The following is a 20,859-nucleotide window of genomic DNA, read 5'->3' as shown; positions in this document are numbered from 1 at the left end:
GATAATTACTATAAAGTTGCTGAAAATAGCACTGTTAAACTATTTAAAAAAATTCACAAGGATTAAATAAAAACTGTTTGAGAAAATATGAATTTACCATACTTCAGGCCCATCATATATCACTGCGCAAGAGCATCTGCTTTTCTTCATCAGATCTGCATGACTTCAACTGGCAGTAATCAAACCTTTAGGAGTCATTTAAATGCAGTAGATGAAAAATAATTAACAGGTGTTTGCATGTATTTAAGCCTCGTGAGAGTACCAGAATTTAAACATCAAAGGTTGACAGCACATACATTATACATTAGCCACGGCTGGAAAATAAAATGTGCTGAAAATCAGTGCCATTTAATAAATATCTGCACAAAATTGAAAATCTAATTGAATCTGTGTGCGCGTGTGTCATGCGGGATTCGCTTTGACACACTTCGCTGCATGTTCCTCGATAAAACATTAATGAGAGGAACGCACAACATTTATAATGTTTGCCTCTCACCCTGATCATAACATTACCAAGACATAATTTGATATTTTTTCTGAAACATTTTGGAAAAGTTACTCATTGAGCTCAAGCCTTTCGAGACATGCAGCAGATAATGTGTGTAAAAGCATTATTCCTGTGGAAATCAAACCTTCTCTTCATGGAAATCATAGTTTCCCTAAAATAACATAGCTACTGCTGGTAGTACATTAACGTCTCGAGGTTACGTATGTAACCATGGTTCCCCGAAGGGAACGAGACGCTGCGTTGAACGCTTTGGAAATTGACTGGAGGCCAGAGGACTCGTAGGCCAGTCTGATGGCCTTGACCACCCACCGACTCATAGTTTGCTTGGTCGCTGGAACTCTTTTCTTAGGTGAACCAAAGCAAATAAATAACTGATCTGCTTTACGCCACTGTGCAGCTCAGTGAATGTAAGTCACAGCAGATTGAGTCTCTCCTGGCCTGTTTCCTGGAAGGGAGGAGGACAAAAGTCCTGTAGTACAATGGGACCTGGCGACGAGGTGGGCACCTTAGGGACATACCCGGTTTTCGGGTAAAGGAACGCCCTAACCATGCCCAGGGCAAAGCGTTAGATGTTAGCGTTACACGACGACAAGGAGCCAAGGAGGAATTTTGCTCGCCGGAGTCCACTGGGCCCTGAAGCACCGAGGGTGGCAGGGGCATCAGTAAGTCTCCCCGAGGGCACTGAGGAGGATCAGGCACCGTTTGCTGAGGTGTGTACCTCTCCTCCCCGTGGTGGGCTGCCCTCGTGGCCCTGACGGTGGAATTGTCAGGGCCGTTTGACCGAGGTCCTCTTAGACATAATAACGGTCCGCAGATTTCCTTGGTGGCCCGAAGCGACAGATCTGTGGCCCGACGTAGTTCAGCGACTGCGTCGGATTCCTCTCCCTCCCTAGCGTCCAGGTCTATTAGCAGGTCGGCTTGGTACGCCTGCAACACCGCCATAGTGTGCAGACATGCACCAGCCTGACCTGCCGCCGTATATGCTTTCCCAACCAGGCTGGATGTTAGTCTTACTGGCCTGGTGGGGAAAGTGTCTGTTCCACCGCCGGCACCGCCCCATATCCCTTCTCATTTAGCCCCGTAATGTTCAAATAATTAGAAACAGAGGGGCTAAAGAGTCGGGATGAATACGGTTTATCCCACGATCTCGAAAGCTCAGAATGGAGATCGGTGAAAAATGGAAGGCCCTGACGTGAAGGTTGTAATCTTGCTCTAAGGAAATGCTCGTCCAACTTGCTTTTGGGACGAGCGTCCTGTTTCTCGGCTGGCCATTCGATATTTAATTTAGCTACAGCACGAGTAACAACCTCCACAAGCTCCTCATACGCGAGGGACTGTGGTGGCGAGTCCACAATCTCCTCCGTGTCGACGCTCATCACATCAACCTCCTCGGAGGAAGATAGATGAAGTGTCTGGCCCTCTCTCGGGGGGGAAGAAACCACGGGCGGCTTCCGAACCCTGAAAGGGGGCCGTGGATCTAGCGGGTGAGGACCAAGATAAGGACGAGCCCGTCTCGGATCCCTCCGCTAAATCCACTTGCGATCCCCACGATAACAGCCGCCGCTGTCCCTCAGCAACAGCGGGGCCGGACCCAGCAGGATCGCGAGCCTGGCCGCTTTCATCGAAGACGGCCAGGCGGGAGCGAAGCACACGGAGCAGGAGAAGCTCACAATCATGGCAGGCAGCCCCCTCGAGAGCTGCCCGTGCATGCTCCGCTCCCAAACAGATGACGCACAAATCGTGTGTATCCTCACCCGAGATATAACATGGGCAAGGAGGAACACACTACTTGAAACGCCGTCCGCTCGCCACATTCTTTTTTGATTTGAATTTTGGCATTCTTTTTTTCGCGTAACTTTTTTTACTGACTGAGTGCTTTGCATACATTCACACACACACCACAGACGCGCTCACTGAAGAGTAAAAGCTAACAGGCGCGCTGGCCGGATGTGCCTTTATGCTTTCTGGCTGCTTACGTTACCCCGCTCATGACGTCTCGCTTCGCTATTGGACTGATTTCACACAGGCTTCAGTACGGTGTCTCGCCGAGGGCATTCCGCAGCGTTCAACGCAGCTCGAGTTCCTGAAGGGGAACTGTGGAAATAAACTAATTTTAAAATGACAGAAAAAAAAGTAATTGAAAGGACAGAAAAAATATGCTAACAATGCTGGAACATAATCCAGTGCTAATTTATTATGATTTTACATTAATAACAATAACTGTAGAAACTGTAGCATTTTGGTGGATAGATACTATAAGTAGCACATTGATATTTTATTTATTTTTTATTATTTAAAACAAATCAATGCTTGTGTTCATCTACTGTATAGATAAACAGAGAAAGACGGAGAGAGCGAGGGATAGGTAGGTAGATAGACAGACAGATTGCAGGTTCACATTCATCATGATGATCGATAAACAAGCAAAACAAATACATTTTCCCTAGTATATTGGAAAACCATATTTTCTTCCTTCCTCTGGAGAGTTCTCATCAGATTTGCTGCAAGATGTATTTTCTGTAACCAGTCGCATCATATTAGTCAGCACGGCCTTAACAGGATTCTACAGTACCTTCTCTAGTATCCAGCTCCCTCAAATTTATGATTCATTCATGCCTGAGGCAAAGGCAAAGGAACTAGTTTCTTTAAAAGTGGGCCAGAAGCGTGGGGCGAGTGTGAAGCCACTCTCCAAATGGAGCCCTCTCTGAAAACACAGAAAGAGAGAAGGGGATTACAGACACAATACTCTGCCATGTTCTCCGTAGCCAAAACTCCCAAGGGTCTGCTTGAGTCCTCACAAAAGCATTGATCTCTCTTTATTGATCGACTTTATGTACCACTTTTCCTCCTCCTGCTCTCCTCCATCTTTTTGTTTTCTCAGTGTCACCCTGTATGCTCGCCGTGCCAAGTAAGAACTCCAGATCTGTTTGTAAAGGCCTTGGAGTGCCGTTCATTTTCTTCTTGTGCTTGAAAGCCTTTGAGGTAAGAACTCAGCTCCAGGTAATTGCCTCTTAGGTCAGTGAACACGAGTGCTTATTACTCAGGTTTGAAATATTGAGTGGATAATTTGATTGCTGGTTGATAATTTGAATGAAACAGTGCGATGTACAGCTCAAAATGCATAAAAGCACGTTAGTCAAATGATGTTAGGAGTATTGCAGATCAGAATGCGTAGGATCAATGTGGTGACAATCTGACTGCCCTCAAAGAACCTTCCCGGTCATTTATTACAGGGGTTTCTTCCTGGTGTATATGATTAATTGCCCTTCTTGAAGGAACTCTGCTACTTCATTCTTTTGAATGCATGAACAACTTCTTAGGAATTTAGATCCTGAATATGTGATTCCTATTACTGAAAAACTTTTTTTTCTTTCTAATTAAAAAAGTTCACTCAGGAGGTGTACAAATATACTAAAAAGAGCAATTAAATGTAAATTATATATCTATATCTATCTATCTATCTATCTATCTATCTATCTATCTATCTATATATTTTAATAAATCTGCAAAAATGTCAACAATTCTGTGTTTTTCTGTCAATATGGGGTGCTGTGTGTACATTAATGAGGAAAAAAATTAACTTAAATGATTTTAGCAAATGGCTGCAATATAACAAAGAGTGAAAAATTTAAGGGGGTCTGAATACTTTCCGTACCCACTGTATATATATCTCTCTCCTATCTATCTCTATCTCTCCTCTCCTTATATATATATATATATATTTAGGGGTGTCGCGATATACCGGTATTGACGATAACCATGATATTCAAATCATGAAATATCGTGTTAATTTAGGGTGTGACGATATACTGGAATTGGCGATAACCACAATATTTAAAATGAACAGGACACTTATGATAACATGACACGCAAATAGCCTACTCCAGCGCCAGTACCTGGTTGACCTCCCAGGTGGCAGTATTGCACTTTAATGCTGACACCTGTCAATCAAGAAGAAGACGCAGCTCGTCAAGAACCATGTTCAATATTATACAGACAGTAAGTTTCCATGATTTTACTAGTCATGGAATGGGAAACGTACGGTGGCCGAGAAGTGCTAAACAAATCACAATTCTGAAAACAAAATAACAAATTACAAACGCAGATGCAAGTCTAAAAAACAAAATAACAATTCAGAAAGCACAACAACAAATTCGAAAACAAATTAACAAGTCAGAAAACACAAAGACACATCAGACAAACCGGAAAAGGTAGGTATAGTTTGAGACAGCGCCATTGGTTTGGGATTACTCACCGCTGACTGGACGAGACATCTGTCAATCAACGTATACAGGAAGAACCAGCCGAAGAACAGTCGTGGTAGAAAGTTCAGTAGCAATGGATTCTATTTACACTAAGTGAAAATAGCAGTATTTTTAGCAATATGCTATTTACACTAAGTGCAAATACCTAGTTACACTATGTTAAAATAGCAGGATTTCTACTATCAAGTATACTACTTGTTGCAAATAGTGGCAATTATCTGCACTTCAGTATTGTAGTACATTATAAAACAGTATGCAATAATAACGTATTGAGTGTAAATTATAATTTTAATTATTAAATGGATGCCACCTTATTAGTACAATAACAATGTTTTTGCTTTTTATCTTTTTTTATCATGCAGCAGGCATAGGTTGAATGTCACTTAGAAAAAATTATATTCAAAAACTCGTGGTAGAAAGTTCAGAGATGGTATTAAAGTGGCTCAGTTTAAATGTATTGTATGAATTGCCCTTACTATGGAATAAAAAATACAGTGTATATTTACATTTATCAAGTATACTACTTGTTGCAAATAGTGCCAATTATCTGCACTTCAGTATTGTAGTACATTATAAAACAGTATGCAATAATAACGTATTAAGTGTAAATTATCATTTTAATTATTAAATGGATGCCACCTTATTGGTACAATAACAATGTTTTTGCTTTTTATCTTTTTTTATCATGCAGCAGGCATAAGTTGAATGTCACTTAGAAAAAATTATATTCAAAAAATATCTCTTTTCTCCTTAAAGCCACACAATTTGATTCATGCCTGTAGCAAAAACATTGTGGAACGAGATACATACTAAAGGTTAATACTTAGTTCTAGGGATTTGAACAAAACCGTAGCATTAATTATAAGCTATAAAAAAGTGTGAAGTGTTCACAAACACACAGTTTTGAAAGGATCTAAATGTTCCGTAAAGCTCTGACAATTGTGCTCTGTAAGCCACAGTAAAAAGCCGCTGCAGTCAGTTTAATCATTTGGGGCACAATCCTCCATTGTGCCTGCAGCACAGCGCCTTTTGACCCAGGTGTGAACTTGAGTGTCAATACCATTCTAGAGTCTGTTATTATTTGATCGGTAGCGGTCGGCTGGGGACATAATTCCAGTGCATTGGAGAGCCGGTCGTGCACTCACACTGGATCTAAGTAGCCAGCCATTTCAGCAGCAGCTACACTTCTCATTTTTCTCTGCTGGAATCCCAAGTGTTTACATCAAATTTACAGTTATTTTTCCCTCCTGTGCAACCAGAGAGGCACCAAAAATAAGGGGAGACTGTGCAAAAAGGAAACAAAACCCAGAGAAAAGGTGGTCTTGAAGGGGATAGAGTTAATTTTAAATTAAAACGAGACAAGTGTGAGATTCAAAACATGTCTTTGTAGCTCACTCATTTTTAGCCAGTGCTCAGCAAGCGGTAAATGTGCTTCCCAGAGGTACTGCTGCCAAGGGTCTATCATTCATTAGGCTGCCACCATCATCACATGCATTCCAGACACTTAATCACCAAGATAGAGATAAAATAAAAAGCTTGAAGGTCACCAGGGGGAGAAAGCGATAGAGGGGAGATAGCATAGAGGGGTGAAGATGTATGGCCTCATTTTGATTGAGGACGTGACGCTTTCAGTCACACGCGACAGAACACCCGATGAGGAGATGCGTTTTGACTGGAGACCTTTATCACAGACTCCAACGGTTTGCTGAACTACACATCACAAGGAAACGGCCCTGGAGAATTCAGCCGCAAATCACAAGCGAAAACATTTAATAGGACTATCTGAGTCTACCCTCTTCCGTATTCACTTTACGCTCTAGTAGGCGCTCGACAGTAGAGCGTTGAGCGAAACTCTGAATCTGAACCATCATGCATATTTCCCATTCTTTCCCATCAGGTGTTTTTTTGCCTGTCTACTCCTCTGATGTTTTGACATATTTCTCTGCCTCGTCGAGCGCTCGTCTCCGATTTGCCGTGCTGTTTAATGTTCATGAGGGGCGGCGCAAAACTCGGTCCGTTGACAACCCACTGGCTGTTGTTACAAGATCTCAGACAGACAAAAAAGACGAGGTGCACCGCTGAGGAGCCCCACACTCCACTGCCTCAAAATAAAAAGTGCCTTGACCTCCTCGGCAGCCAGCTTCACCTCTCAACTGTGACGGACGGACGGCGCCCTAGTCTCATCCCGCGGCCCAGCGTGGTTGAATAATGCCAGCTCTCTGCACGCCCCGGGCCAACAGCCACCCACCATACTGGGAAACTTCTGATGCTTAATCTCCTGAAATGCAAATGTGCCAAATGAGAGATGGAGTCTGCAATGCTGCGAGTGTAAACGGACACGGTTAAACCCTCCTCTAAGACCGGCTCAGACTGCACCGACAACCAAATCTGAACTATAATAGTCACTTTCCGGGCAGGAATTTGTATGGCATTTGCATTTGAAAGGGTGTACGGTGGGGCATACAGTTTTGCTCGAGGATATTGGATCTTTCAAGAGGCTTTGTTCACATGCCGTAATGACAACGGCGGCACACACAAACTGAGGAGAAATTGTCAAGGCAACATGTATCGAATTTCACAAAAGTTCAGAGCAAAGCGATTTCCCTCCCCTCTCCAAACCTCCTGCCGAAGACGAAACAAGCGATCCACGACACATCCTCTTACTTTAAAGAAAACAAGCGGCTGACACATTTCCTGCCAACAGACCCTTTCCTCAGATAACACAAGACTCCCATCAACAGGAAGCCCTTTCACCGGCAGCTCTGCCTCCCTTCGGCACGTCACACGAAACAGCTCCTCAACCCCAGCCCCCACAGCCTCCCCTCCAACTGTTGAGGAAAACTTGCAGAAGATGCTTGCTAAAACAGTTTGCAAGGAACCGGACTTAAAAGTGTGGGCCGTAGCCTCGAGTCCTTCAAATGCTCTTGGTCTGAGACGCAGCGTTTTAACAGCCTCAACGATACTCCTGAAATCAATTAACGTGCAGCCAGTGGTATCAAAATTACACACAGCCTGCCATTACATCAGATCCCACAAATAGCTCTGGCCAGACAGACGGACATCGTTACGGTCTGTGTAAACCACGGGAAAGGGTGCACACAAAAGCACAAACATGCCCTCTAGGCACGGGTCAAAGCTTTAGATTTGTTAAAAGCCTGCAGTTCTGGTGCGCTCACCAGAAGTTTACACGAGTGAGTGCACGAGCACGGTAACGACGTATAAAGGATTTGAGGAAAGTTTGTAAAAAGCAAAGCAGAACTCACGTGCATTTGAAGAGCGGTGAGAAAAGGCAACCTTCATAAGGTAGGTGCTGTACTGTTTTAGCAGCTGCTAATAGGAGAACTGGCAGAAGAGAGAGAGAGAGAGAGAGCAGACGCTTTCTGCAGGCTGCTGTGATGACATGCAGGCTTTTTTCCTTTTTTTTAGTAAGGGGGCTTATCTTTGTCTCTATGGTAACTGTGTCTCTGGGTGGTTATTAGAAACCCTGAACTTCCTGTGCATCTGCAGGATCAGCCAATCACGCGCCGTGTTTTCATAGGCGGAGATAGCTCGTGCTATAGGCAGTGAGGAGCGGCCACATGAGGGGGCCATGGAAACAGAGGGTCAGGGAAAACTTACAGCACGGCACGACAGGCCGGTTTGCATAAAACAGCCCAAAACTGTCTTCACTGCACTCTACGTATTTATAGAAACATCTAGTGACTAAAGTAGGTTATAAATCCTAGAGCTCATTTTTTTCCAGCAAAACAGCCTCCACACCACAAGCTTTTTCCAAATAGGACAATGCCATCAAGGTATTTCAGTATTTTTTAGGACAAAAATGGAAACTCTTGAGGAACACACAAGCTCAGCATCTCGGATTCCCAGAAAGAAATTGCTATAGCACTGTGGTAAAGAGACTTGCAGACAGACAACCACAGAAAGCTCAGAGCTCAGCAGAACGGCCAGAGTTAGCAGAGTCCAGCTCTAATGACAATAAATCCACAGGATGTGCTGTGTGTACCAACACACTCATGCGGTTCGTTTTAACAGCAGACTGTGGATGAGCCGAACTTAATTCTCATGAATGCAAATGAACAGAGAGCATGCAGGATTACAGTTACAAGGCAAAAAGCTGACATGGAGCATGCATCTAGGACAGGACTTTCAGCTGTTGTGCACAGAAAAGACAGCTGAACTGGAGAACTGCAACTTAAAACTATCAGATTACAATGAGAAAGCTTCGTTTTCCCAGCGGAAACTAGAAATGAACCAACAGTAAAAAGTAATATATGCCTGTTTATCCTTGCAGACAGGAATGGGAACACATTTTTGTGTGTTTATAGGAAGAACGCTACACACACACAAGCGCTCACTGCATAGTTTCCCAGTAGTCTCTCTGTCTCTCTGTCTCCAGTTTAAGCGGGTGGAATCGTTTGGAGCAATGTGGCTCACTTCTTCCCTGCGCTGACTTGTTTTCCACCCAGTGAGCACATTCAAACTTCACTCGTGGCTGCTTTATTTAACACCGCATTTGTTGACAAGTCTCGGAGCAAAGTTCCCCACGCAGAACCCTGGGTGCTGAACTTGAGAACATCAAATACAAACAATGCCGACCAGAACATAGCGCCCTACCCCCTGAGGGCGAGATGTTGCTTCATCTGCACCGAGAAAAACATCAACCGGTCTAGGACAGTGAGGGAATGACCCTCAGGCACGCTCAGCGAGAGACGGTCTAGACCTCTTCCAGCACTGTTTACAGCTGCAGCGACTTCCATTCCTCAGTGTCAGGAGCGTGCCCTCTTTCCTGTCTCTGCTGTCACAATATTTCATCCGGCGTAAGTAGCACATGTCCCACACGTAACTAGACTCACCAGCCAGGAGCTCCCAGCAGTGTCTATATGCCCGCGAACGCTCTTGCACGCCGGCTGACTCCTGACAAAACAGAAAGCCCTGATAGATTACAGCAAGAATGATCAATCACACACAAACCTTTTAATCCAGATCGTCCCCTGATTGGCTGCCTCTGCATGAGCTCCAGATTTTTAAATCCGACTGGTTAATCCCTCCATTTCTCTCAGATTCAGTATTTCAGCAGTGACCACAGTGGACTCTAACATTCACTTGGCTTTTTTCTCTCCCTCCCTCGTTCTCTCTCTCTCTCTCTTTGCACTCTGTTCTGAGACCGCTCACTGAGCTCTGGAACTAAGGGAGCCTGATGAGGAGGGAAGAGACTCGCTGGGTCCTAGTGTCTCTGATGTTAACTGAAAGAATGCCATTGTTTTATGTGTAACCCAGGGCTACATTCTACAGACGGATGAGAAGTCCTGCGCTGTGCCAGATCCACTGCTGGGGTATTTGTAGATGGATAGAGATGGAGAGCTGTTCGATATCCATTACCTGGACAACAATATAATAGTTGAAAGATCATTTACAAACTGACCTCATTTTAAAAATATATATATAAATCATTTTCTTACTCAGTATGCTTGCGTGTTGTCTGCAGTATAAATATCTAAACGTACTTCAAAAATATCTTAAAGTGAATGTATCTAGTTTTAAGCTTTTATTTTTGTGCAAAATGACATAAGATATCAAATCCTGTTTTAGAGGTTTTGGTAATAAAATCCAAAACAAAATAGTGTTCCATCCAAATTAGTTTTTTTTGTCTTACTCCATTGTCAATTAGATTTCTCTAAAAAAAAAAGACTTAATATTTCGTTTAGTTTTTTCAAGTAAGTATATCTTGTTTTATCGATCATGAGATGTTTTTACTGTATATGATATTGAGTTTTTTTTTGTTTTGTTTTTATCTAGAGGTCATGGAAACGCTGATATAAGACTGACCTCCTTTTAGCATTTTCCCTGTTTGCTCAACTTTATTAGAATATTTACTGCTGCTTTGCATACTTGCAACTTGTGTGCTACATTCCTAGTCTACTGGAGAAATACAGTACGATAGCTGAAAGTGGTTATTCACTGATATGATTTCAGATCAATTGTAAGATCTAAAATGTAATCTGCAGGTTTAACATCAGTGATATCATGTGACTAATTGTAATGCAGCAAGATCAAATAGAGGCAACAGAAAATACTGTATGGTTTGATAGCTACTGCACAGCTTTAGTAAAAGAATGGTGCACAGGTCATATTAACTGGTTTTATATTTCATGGTGCTTTTTGGAGACTGACAGTACAAATCTACTGATGTGTAAGGAAAATAGCATCTTGAATATTCTACCTAACATCTGTTACACATGAAGATGAGCTGATGAGAATTTTTATTTGAAGTGGTCCTTTAAAGGGTTAATATCTGACCATGTACTGAGACTTTTCAAATAAATTGCTTAAGTATGTCATAACAAAATCCCTCCATGACATCAGCAGCATCCAAGCACACAAATCATTACCATTACCAAAAAAAATATTCCAAAAGGTCAAAACCCATACTTTTATCTTCCTTTCAATCCTTAGAAAACATACTGAAAACAAAAGCCTCATTTTAGCTCTACCCTTCAAAACATACTAATATTTAAACCCCAAACCCCCACTCTGAAGTGTTTGCTATTGCAAATGTGGCAGCAATGCTAAAACTATTATGTGCACGGACACTACAGCCAGGGCTATAAATATAAGCAACACATGGAGCGGCAGACTGCAAAACAGGGGGAAATTTGGGCTGCTTGTATCTGTCAAGAGCTGCACGAATCAGGCCGCCAGCCATATGATCAGCCTGGAGGCTGAGTCCACCTCCTCAGCAGGCAGCTTTGTAACTGCGCTTCTCGTTTCTTTTTCAAAAAACAGATTGAGAGAGAGGGGGGGGTTTGTAAAATACCCTGGATGCTTATGTGAAGAATGCCTCGTGAGGATCATAAAGTGAAACTTGGCCCTTATCTAAATAACAGTTGACTAATGTGCTCACAATGTAAACTCAGTGGCTTACCGCAAATCTTGGGGGCTCCCCGTGAACCATGAGATGGGGCCCTGGACACAAGTGCATACATCATGCAGTGTTTCATCTCGGGGGTGAAACAGCATCTGATGGACACAGACAGACACAGACACTCTCAAATCCTTATTTATCTATTTATATGCAGATATATCTTTCTAGATTTAGTTTCAGCCAGTACAGTATGCAAATTCTAACCAGTTAGTAAACAATTACAAGCATGATACATTGTTTTCCACGATTGTGATTTCTTTGTAAACACGTGTTGAATTTGCACAGCATTAAAAAGCCAAGCAACACAATATAGTACCTGCTTTCATGCAACATGTACACACAGTAATTTTGCTTTGTATCTGCAGTTTAACCCTAATATAATTGGCGCCCAAGTGGGTCATTTGCGCAGAGAAATATTGGGCCTTTTGTCCACTCAATCCTCACACACAACCTACACTCACCTACTGTACTACAGCGCCAACAGCCAGCCACAGGCATTTGGATCAAGGACATGGTGGGTTTGAATTAATGCAGTACATTAAAATTTGTGGAGCATAGCTGAGATTTTATAGCTGGTAACAACTGAGTGGAATCTAGACTATTCATTTGTTTTATTGAGAGAGCGGCTATCAGCAGTTTTGTGCGAGGCACATATTTGAAACAAAAGAAAATCATTACAAATATGCCTGCAAAACTTCCCATGCAACTCTTTAACACGTTTTTACTATAGGAATAATGTTATTGTGGCAAAATTGCACTAAATGCATTCAAAGCAATCTATTCAGGACACTATTTTTAATAGAAATACAAATGTTTGATAATTACTATAAAGTTGCTGAAAATAGCACTGTTAAACTATTTTAAAAAATTCACAAGGATTAAATAAAAACTGTTTGAGAAAATATGAATTTACCATACTTTAGGCCCATCATATATCACTGCGCAAGAGCATCTGCTTTTCTTCATCAGATCTGCATGACTTCAACTGGCAGTAATCAAACCTTTAGGAGTCATTTAAATGCAGTAGATGAAAAATAATTAACAGGTGTTTGCATGTATTTAAGCCTCGTGAGAGTACCAGAATTTAAACATCAAAGGTTGACAGCACATACATTATACATTAGCCACGGCTGGAAAATAAAATGTGCTGAAAAATCAGTGCCATTTAATAAATATCTGCACAAAATTGAAAATCTAATTGAATCTGTGTGCGCGTGTGTCATGCGGGATTCGCTTTGACACACTTCGCTGCATGTTCCTCGATAAAACATTAATGAGAGGAACGCACAACATTTATAATGTTTGCCTCTCACCCTGATCATAACATTACCGAGACATAATTTGATATTTTTTCTGAAACATTTTGGAAAAGTTATTCATTGAGCTCAAGCCTTTCGAGACATGCAGCAGATAATGTGTGTAAAAGCATTATTTCTGTGGAAATCAAACCTTCTCTTCATGGAAATTATAGTTTCCCTAAAATAACATAGCTACTGCTGGTAGTACATTAACGTCTCGAGGTTACGTATGTAATCATGGTTCCCCGAAGGGAACGAGGCTCTGACCCCCATGGGTGACTGGAGGCCAGAGGACTCGTAGGCCAGTCTGATGGCCTCGACCACCCACTGACTCATAGTTTGCTTGGTCGCTGGAACTCTTTTCTTAGTGGAACCAAAGCAAATAAATAACTGATCTGCTTTACGCCACTGTGCAGCTCGGTGAATGTAAGTCACAGCAGATTGAGTCTCTCCTGGCCTGTTTCCTGGAAGGGAGGAGGACAAAAGTCCTGTAGTACAATGGGACCTGGCGACGAGGTGGGCACCTTAGGGACATACCCGGTTTTCGGGTAAAGGAACGCCCTAACCATGCCCAGGGCAAAGCGTTAGATGTTAGCGTTACACGACGACAAGGAGCCAAGGAGGAATTTTGCTCGCCGGAGTCCACTGGGCCCTGAAGCACCGAGGGTGGCAGGGGCATCAGTAAGTCTCCCCGAGGGCACTGAGGAGGATCAGGCACCGTTTGCTGAGGTTTGTACCTCTCCTCCCCGTGGTAGGCTGCCCTCGTGGCCCTGACGGTGGAATTGTCAGGCCCGTTTGACCGAGGTCCTCTTAGACATAATAACGGTCCGCAGATCCGTTTTCTGTCTAGAAGGCCCCGGCCGAGAGCGCCACCCCGCCCCTTGATCTTTCTGCGGGGGAGTACGGGTCGCGACGCTCTGTTCAAATAAATTCTTTAAAAATCCTACAATGTGATTTTCTGGATTTTTTTTTTCTCATTTTGTCTCTCATAGTTGAGGTATACCTATGACGAAAATTACAGGCCTCTCTCATCTTTTTAAGTGGGAGAACTTGCACAATTGGTGGCTGACTAAATACTTTTTTCCCCCACTGTATATATATATATATTAAAATATGTTTAATAAAAATAAAAAATATATATTTTATATTATAAAAATTAATACATTATGAACTAAAAATACATCTCTATAAATATATAAAATATATATACTACATAAAAAATAAAAATAAAAAATCAGATTACACTGCTAATTTTAAATGGCCATCATTGGAAAAAGGCACGTTTTGTGTTTTGGGGTGGGTCATGCCAAAAATAAATAGATAACAGACAAAATCCACAAAACTCTAATTTTGATTTCAACAATATGTTGACTTGGTTGTTATTATTACCCTATGCAGCTGTGCCATAAATAAACATGACCTTCTTCCAACGGACTGGCTGTCTACTCTTCCTAAATAGTCTGTGTATTTGTCTGTGTCCCCATTTTATCAATGTCAATAATAAGTTGTGAGCTGGTTAATCTTCCAGCTTGGCTTGAACGCTGATGTTGGTCATTAGTAGGCCCATGTGCTATGAATCACAAACTAGTGGACAGACCGCACAGGGACAAGCAGAGTGAATTGATGAGAGATGCATCTGGTCTGTTTGACCCATTCAGACAGGCCCGTTGAACATTAACATATGCGGCCTGTTGTCAGCGCCAATAGCCTCGTGGTTAGTGTGTCGACATACAGCGCAACTGTGCTCACGGTGACCTGAGTTTGATTCCCTTCTTGAGGTCCTTTGCAGATCTCTCTCCTCCAAATTTTTTTTTTAAGTATGTGACCTATTGAAGGAAACGGACAACATGTTGAGGAACTAACATGCAGTGTGGCTTTTCATCAGTAGAGCATATCAGTATTGTTTAATAATGATTAATTTGGCCAAAATCAGCTTTCTTTTGCTAAAATGATATAAAGGGAGAACTTAGAGAAAAATCATGTGGCCTTGAACACAAATAAAATGTTAATTATATTAGCAAATAAACTGATTGTCATTAAACTTAAAGTTAACATCCATCATATGAGAACCGTGGGTTGCAATTCTGGATGATCCGGCAACAAATGTGGATCTATTTCTACTGAAAGTGTAAACAGAGGGAACTGACCAGAAAAATTCACAAAATAGTATCACACACTGTCTTAAAATCCGCTTGTGTGAGCCATTTGTCCGTGATGCTGAAAAAATGAATGTTTAAATCAATAAACGAGCAACGCGAATGCATCAAATTCTGATATTAAACCTATTGATGAGCTTTATTTCATTAGCACAGCAACAGAAAATGCTTGCTGAAACATAATTATTTAACGTTGCCGCAATAATGAATCAAAGGCAGTGAAACAGAACAGCACCTTTAAACATGATACGGTGATAAGAGGCTCTTCAGTGGCTGCCAGTGTGATATTTACACAAGCTAATTGAGCCAAACCCTCTGTGATACAGTAATATGGGCTTCAGCTCTGTTTGCACATATAATTAGAGTTCAGAGACTCTGCACCCAGCCACCAAGCCATGAAGTAAAACAAATCTTGTGGGGTGCATGAAGGCCACATTTGCTGCATTCAACACCATATGCAGCCATGAGACTTAAAGTGACTTAAATGTATCATTTCAAAGCCTTTCGTGAGATCAAGGTCTTCCTACAGCATAAAAAGACATAATATTCTCAATTAATATATTACAATATTACATTAAGTGCCTTCATTAAAGTGACTTCAGAGAGTAATTGCAGCATTAATGTGACTTCAAAGACTAATCAGCGGTAAATTTCTAATTTACTAATGATGCATGTGCCGTTTCTCTACGTACATAAGGCAGATCCATTTAATTCTACAATACGCACCTAATGGATTGTGTATTTTATCTTGGAAATCTTACTATCCTGTTGCCACACTACTGTTAACATCAACACAGCAACATCAGTGCAGTTGAATTTAAGGCAGGACTATCTGTTTATCCAATGGCAGGAGTGAGTATTTGAGAAATCTGTTCGAAAACATATTTGTCATTTTATTGCAATTCCATTTGGAAACACCAGCGGCAAAGCAAGTAAAACATTTATCTGGATATAAAGGTTTTGAAGATCTGTTGGATTTCCTGAACCTATAAAAAGTCTTGAAGTGGCACATAAAATAAGAGAGAAAAAATCAATTGAAACAACCCTTCCAACCGAAGTTGTAAATTGGTCTCATTCCATCCATGTAGCAGTTTCATACCTCATTAAGCTAATACACAAATAAACGAAGAACGCGTCTTTAATTTTTGAACGTGATGAGTGATCTAGGGTACCGTGAGGAGACGCCGAGTCTGTTTCGTCAGTTCGTCGGAGTTCGTCTGAGTAAATCACCTGTCATTTTTCATCCATTCTCTCCATTACGTTTGGGCTCTTGTGTGGCTAAACACAGCTTTAGGGAAAGAAAAGGAGGAAAGTATCTATAAATCATGTTTAATAGGCCCCCCATAAGGAAATCAATATGCTCATAGCGCCTTGGAATGCGCCTTCACCGTCTGCATTTATCAGTGACTGTCAGCCTTTACAAAAACTAGCTTGGAGCAGAAATTTTTATACGTTTAACCCCACTACAGATGGTAGCCAACCAAAGAGAAAATTGAGAATTTATAATTAGGCTGCCTTCGATTTTAATCTTAATCACTCAGATTACATAAAAATATCCCAGACGTAATCTCAGATTAGAAAGCAAGGTTTAAAATATGTTCTTACCTCTCACTTGGTCACTAAGACTTCCTTGAGGAGCATATTTGGTGTAAAAAAAGTTTTTTCCTTTTTGCCTTTCATTGATACGAAATTGTAGAGGTGACTTGAAACGATGAAGAAGATGGGAAATATGAGAAAATCTGACAAGACAGATACTACCTTGTGTCATTCATGTGAACACTTCGGTTCAAAGCACCTGCTAGGCCAACTGTTAGGCCACGACTCATGCACATATTTGGGCACTGAACCTCAAAAATACCAGTTACATTGAATTTCAAACACACAGCCCATAAATTTTCTCTCCAGACTTTGTTTTAAAGAGCGTCATGTTAACAATGACTTGACTTTCAGTAGCAGCGGTGACAACAGCATGAACAAGCTGCTCATGACAGGTCTGCTCAGAACGAACTACACAAGAACACAACAAAGACGGCACTGATGGACTGCAACAGAGCTTCTCGTCTTCCACTGATAGAGCGCTCTGTGGCAACGCTCTGTTTCTGCTAGCAGGTTGAGCAGGGAGCAAGGTCCCTCATTTGTATCTGCCAGTCCTGATTAATGATATTTCATCCTTACCATGTTCGCTTGTTCTTTTTTTTCCCTACCCCTAACTTGCTCTCTGTGTTTCTCTCTCATGCTCATTTTAATACAGATATACCAAGCTGGTACAAGCAGGACTTAATGATAATACCTAGACATACGGTGCTTATAAAAAGCCCATGACACATAAAGATCTACACATGTGGAAACAGACTAACTCACATGTGCACCTCAGATTGGACGAGGGTAAGTGGAGTAATAAAAGTAAAATGATTGCACATCTCAGTTTCTCCTATAGAGAAACACAGGAAGGATGACATGTCAGTGCTGTATCCAATTAGAACATCTAATCAATTACGCCAAATTTGGGGCATAGAAGTCTATGTGTAGACTAGGGGTGTCACAATATAATAGTATTGATGGCAACCATGATATTTAAAAAATTAAGTCGTGATATCATGTTTCTACTACTGTACACAATGATAATATTGTAAATAATCCAGTGTCTGATTGACACTTCAACATGATAGGTGGCGAAAATGCATCTTAACACTGGATGCCAACCATGATTGTGAAGAAAAAAGTTGTGTAGCTACTACTAAAGCATAAAATCATGTTGGAGGAGATGACAGATGAAAGCAAGACACTCTCATTCGAAAAAAAAAAAAATCTGGGAGTGTTTTGGATTCTGTAAAAAAGACTGCCACTTAATGTTGTTATTTTTGTACTTTGCACAGTTATGGTTAAATGCTTGTATTTTGAGTGATTCATTGGCCAAAAGAAAAAAGAAAACACAAAATAAACAAAGTTAAAGATAAATTTGGTTGATAGCACTATTAACGTTTTTTTATTAAATTTTATTTTAAAAAATTTAATATTGCACATGCTCATTTCCTCTATTTTGACATTTGGATTACCTTTGCTGTCATTAAATGCTCAAAGTTTATCTTTCTAAATACAAATAATTTAATAAAATAGAAAAATCTTTAGTTAATGCCAAAATATTTTTCATACTGTACATTGTGTGATGCCTACATTCACTTATAGCATTTACAATGGTTGATTTTACTTTATAATCTTTTTATTATTATTTCTAATTTATTCGTTAATGGCTGATTGCATAGCAGTGATATTATCGCAGTGTGGGCCTCCCTCTAACCTGACCGCAAAGTAACACCTAAAATGCTAACAGAAACCACAAAGTTAAAAATGAGGCCCCACTGTAACTTGTTAACATTTGATAAACTGAATGATTGATTGTATTGAGTATCTAAACTTAATAACCAGCACAGCATTCCAACAAACACCACTTTCAGAGGCTTTTTTCGTTTGCTCCACACTCTTTGATTTCAGCCAGACCATGTTAAATCTTATCATGCATTTGTTTCCTGGGTGAGTGTGGAATTATTTTCAAATACGTTTGGACTTGTCCACAATTGTCAATTGTTGAATTCTTTTTCTGGCTATCAGCTCATAGCAGCTCCATGGCATGAAAAAGAATGAGAAAAATAGAAAAGCTATCCTCATCGGCAGAAAAAGAGCTACTGAGAACACAAAAGAACACCTCAAACGCCTGGCATAAACAACAGGCACACAATGTGTTAATCTACGGCTCTTTGCACTGTTGGCAATGCTTAGACTGAAGCCACGTCGCAAGACAGCTCTACCTTCTTTCCTCGCACGGGTTTGGCTCACGGTGTCGCACACTCTCTCCCACAGCACAATACGGCAACTAAACTGGGGGATTCATTTAATCGAGTTTCAAAAAGGAAGGTGAAGATTAAAGTAGCGCCTCTCTGTTTATATTTGAACAGCGGGCCATTCCCAAAAATGAACCTATGAGTGGATTAAGCACGTATTTGATTAAAACTGTATTTGATTATTTTTCTCCAAGGCCATTTCCTTACTTGATGCCTCCTGAGCCCCCTGATGGATTGAGGATAGAGTGAGCGTCATGTCATACAGATGAAGACTCAGGACTGATTACAAAAACAAATTAATCTTTATTCAGATGGGAGTGCAGCAAATCTCTCGAAACACAAATAAGTATTTACAGTTCCATAATCGCATGTAACAAGACGTGTCGCATAAAATCCTCCCTGAACGAGTACGCTTAGGCTTTTTAATATATGTCGCTAGCAGGGAGTTCTGCAGAAACAGAATCCGAATGTGATAGTTAATATTCAATTTTAAGGCAACCTGCCTATTTTTGCAGATGAAAATTGAACGAGGAAGGAGAATTGTAAAGATCCGATCCCTTACTTGCCATAAAATGGGGTGACAGAAGTCACAGAATTCATTTTAAGAGGCACAGAGTACAGAATATCAGAAGGCTGGGATGGGGATATTGTTCCCGCATCAAGTGAAGTAGACCCTGAGAGGCTGGGTTAAATTTAATGTAGTTTGTAAGGCAACTGCACAATAGAAATGTGTGCTTCTCTATTACATGGTGCCGCCTCAGTCTAAATGGATCGATACAACATCAAAACTCATCATCAAACCCAAGTGTCAAGCATTTGAGGTTACTCTGCCTTTTCAACAGACAAGGCCAAACGGTGTTCTCTAAATTGCAAACAATTATCTATTGGAGAGTTAAATTAAAAGCCACTGGGTTGTGAATACATGTTGTTTTATGGGAGATCTAGTTGTATGTATTTTTTACAGAAGCAGCTTCCAGACTCTTATTTTGTGGCTCCTGTGGAGCTGCAGATGTTCGCCAAACCATAGCTGATTACATTTTCAAAGTCCTTGAAGCTGATATGACCATCAGAATCCTGATCTGCATACCTGTGCAATTGAATGAACAACAAATACATTGTTAATGTTTGTGCATAAACAAATAAGTATAGCAGGGTAAGATTAACTTTTATTCTCGCTGTAGTATTGTTGCTGCCGCCATGTCATGAAGGCGCTGTGTGTTTCGTTGTGAAAGCGAAACTACTTTGTTTGGCCTTCCAAAAGAGGACGATATCCGCTTCATCATGCATGGAGCTGATCCGTGCTGGTCACTGAGTAAATACATCAACTTTGTGCTGTGGATCGCCGAATCGGCTTTCACTGTGGATGAAGCGGAGTCCAGCCCGGGGTCGTCACATGTGGTTGCTGCAAGCCTGCCGGCCACTCCTTCGTCGAATCTGCCGCCCGCCGCTCACTCGAGGCCACCGTGTGTGACGCTGTGTTTCGTTGTGAAAGCGAAACTACTTTGTTTGGCCTTCCAAAAGAGGACACGACTAGAAATCAGTGGTTAAGTTGTATTTACAACACTCTTCCAGAACAGTTCAAACCAAATATTCAGATGTGTGCAGCACATTTTATGAAGGACTGTTTACTGATCCTGGTAGAGTTGACTACAATGCCGGCTGTTCTGACTCACAGACTGTAAGTACGTTTTTTATATATAAAGAATAAAAGCTACTGATGATTCAAACGCAAGTGTAGAATAGCGCTTGTTTGTCATTTCTCTGATCACAAATGCAGACATAGTTTTATGTTAAAAAACAGTATAAGTCATTATAATCCATAATTATGTCCCCATTGGTGCAAACAATCGCCCGGTTTTAAATGGGTTTTA

General features: G+C 41.2%; 2 protein-coding genes across 4 annotated transcripts in view; both read right to left on the bottom strand.

Moving 5' to 3' along the window:
- LOC107583483 (forkhead box protein N3-like) overlaps positions 1–10,012 on the bottom strand; it is a 116,572-nt gene extending 106,560 nt beyond the window's left edge. The window contains exon 1 of one of the 3 annotated variants that reach the window (XM_016269692.1): positions 9,627–10,012. The gene's annotated coding sequence lies outside the window, so the exon portion shown is untranslated. Of the gene's footprint in view, positions 1–9,128; positions 9,159–9,626 lie in introns of those variants that run through there. The other 2 variants (XM_016269691.1, XM_016269694.1) reach the window with 2 other exon arrangements.
- LOC107583623 (EF-hand calcium-binding domain-containing protein 11-like) overlaps positions 3,119–20,859 on the bottom strand; it is an 81,994-nt gene continuing 64,253 nt past the window's right edge. The window contains exon 6 of the mRNA XM_016269910.1: positions 3,119–3,212. Within this exon, the coding sequence (XP_016125396.1) occupies positions 3,119–3,212 (94 nt within the window). The remainder of the gene's footprint in view (positions 3,213–20,859) is intronic.

The sequence above is a fragment of the Sinocyclocheilus grahami genome, unplaced genomic scaffold (genome assembly GCF_001515645.1).
Source record: "Sinocyclocheilus grahami isolate Dianchi unplaced genomic scaffold, SAMN03320097.WGS_v1.1 scaffold54.1, whole genome shotgun sequence".
Classification (NCBI taxonomy): Eukaryota; Metazoa; Chordata; class Actinopteri; order Cypriniformes; family Cyprinidae; genus Sinocyclocheilus; species Sinocyclocheilus grahami.
The sequence above is the reverse complement of the archived record's forward strand: the minus strand, read 5'-3'. Positions and strand labels throughout refer to the sequence as shown.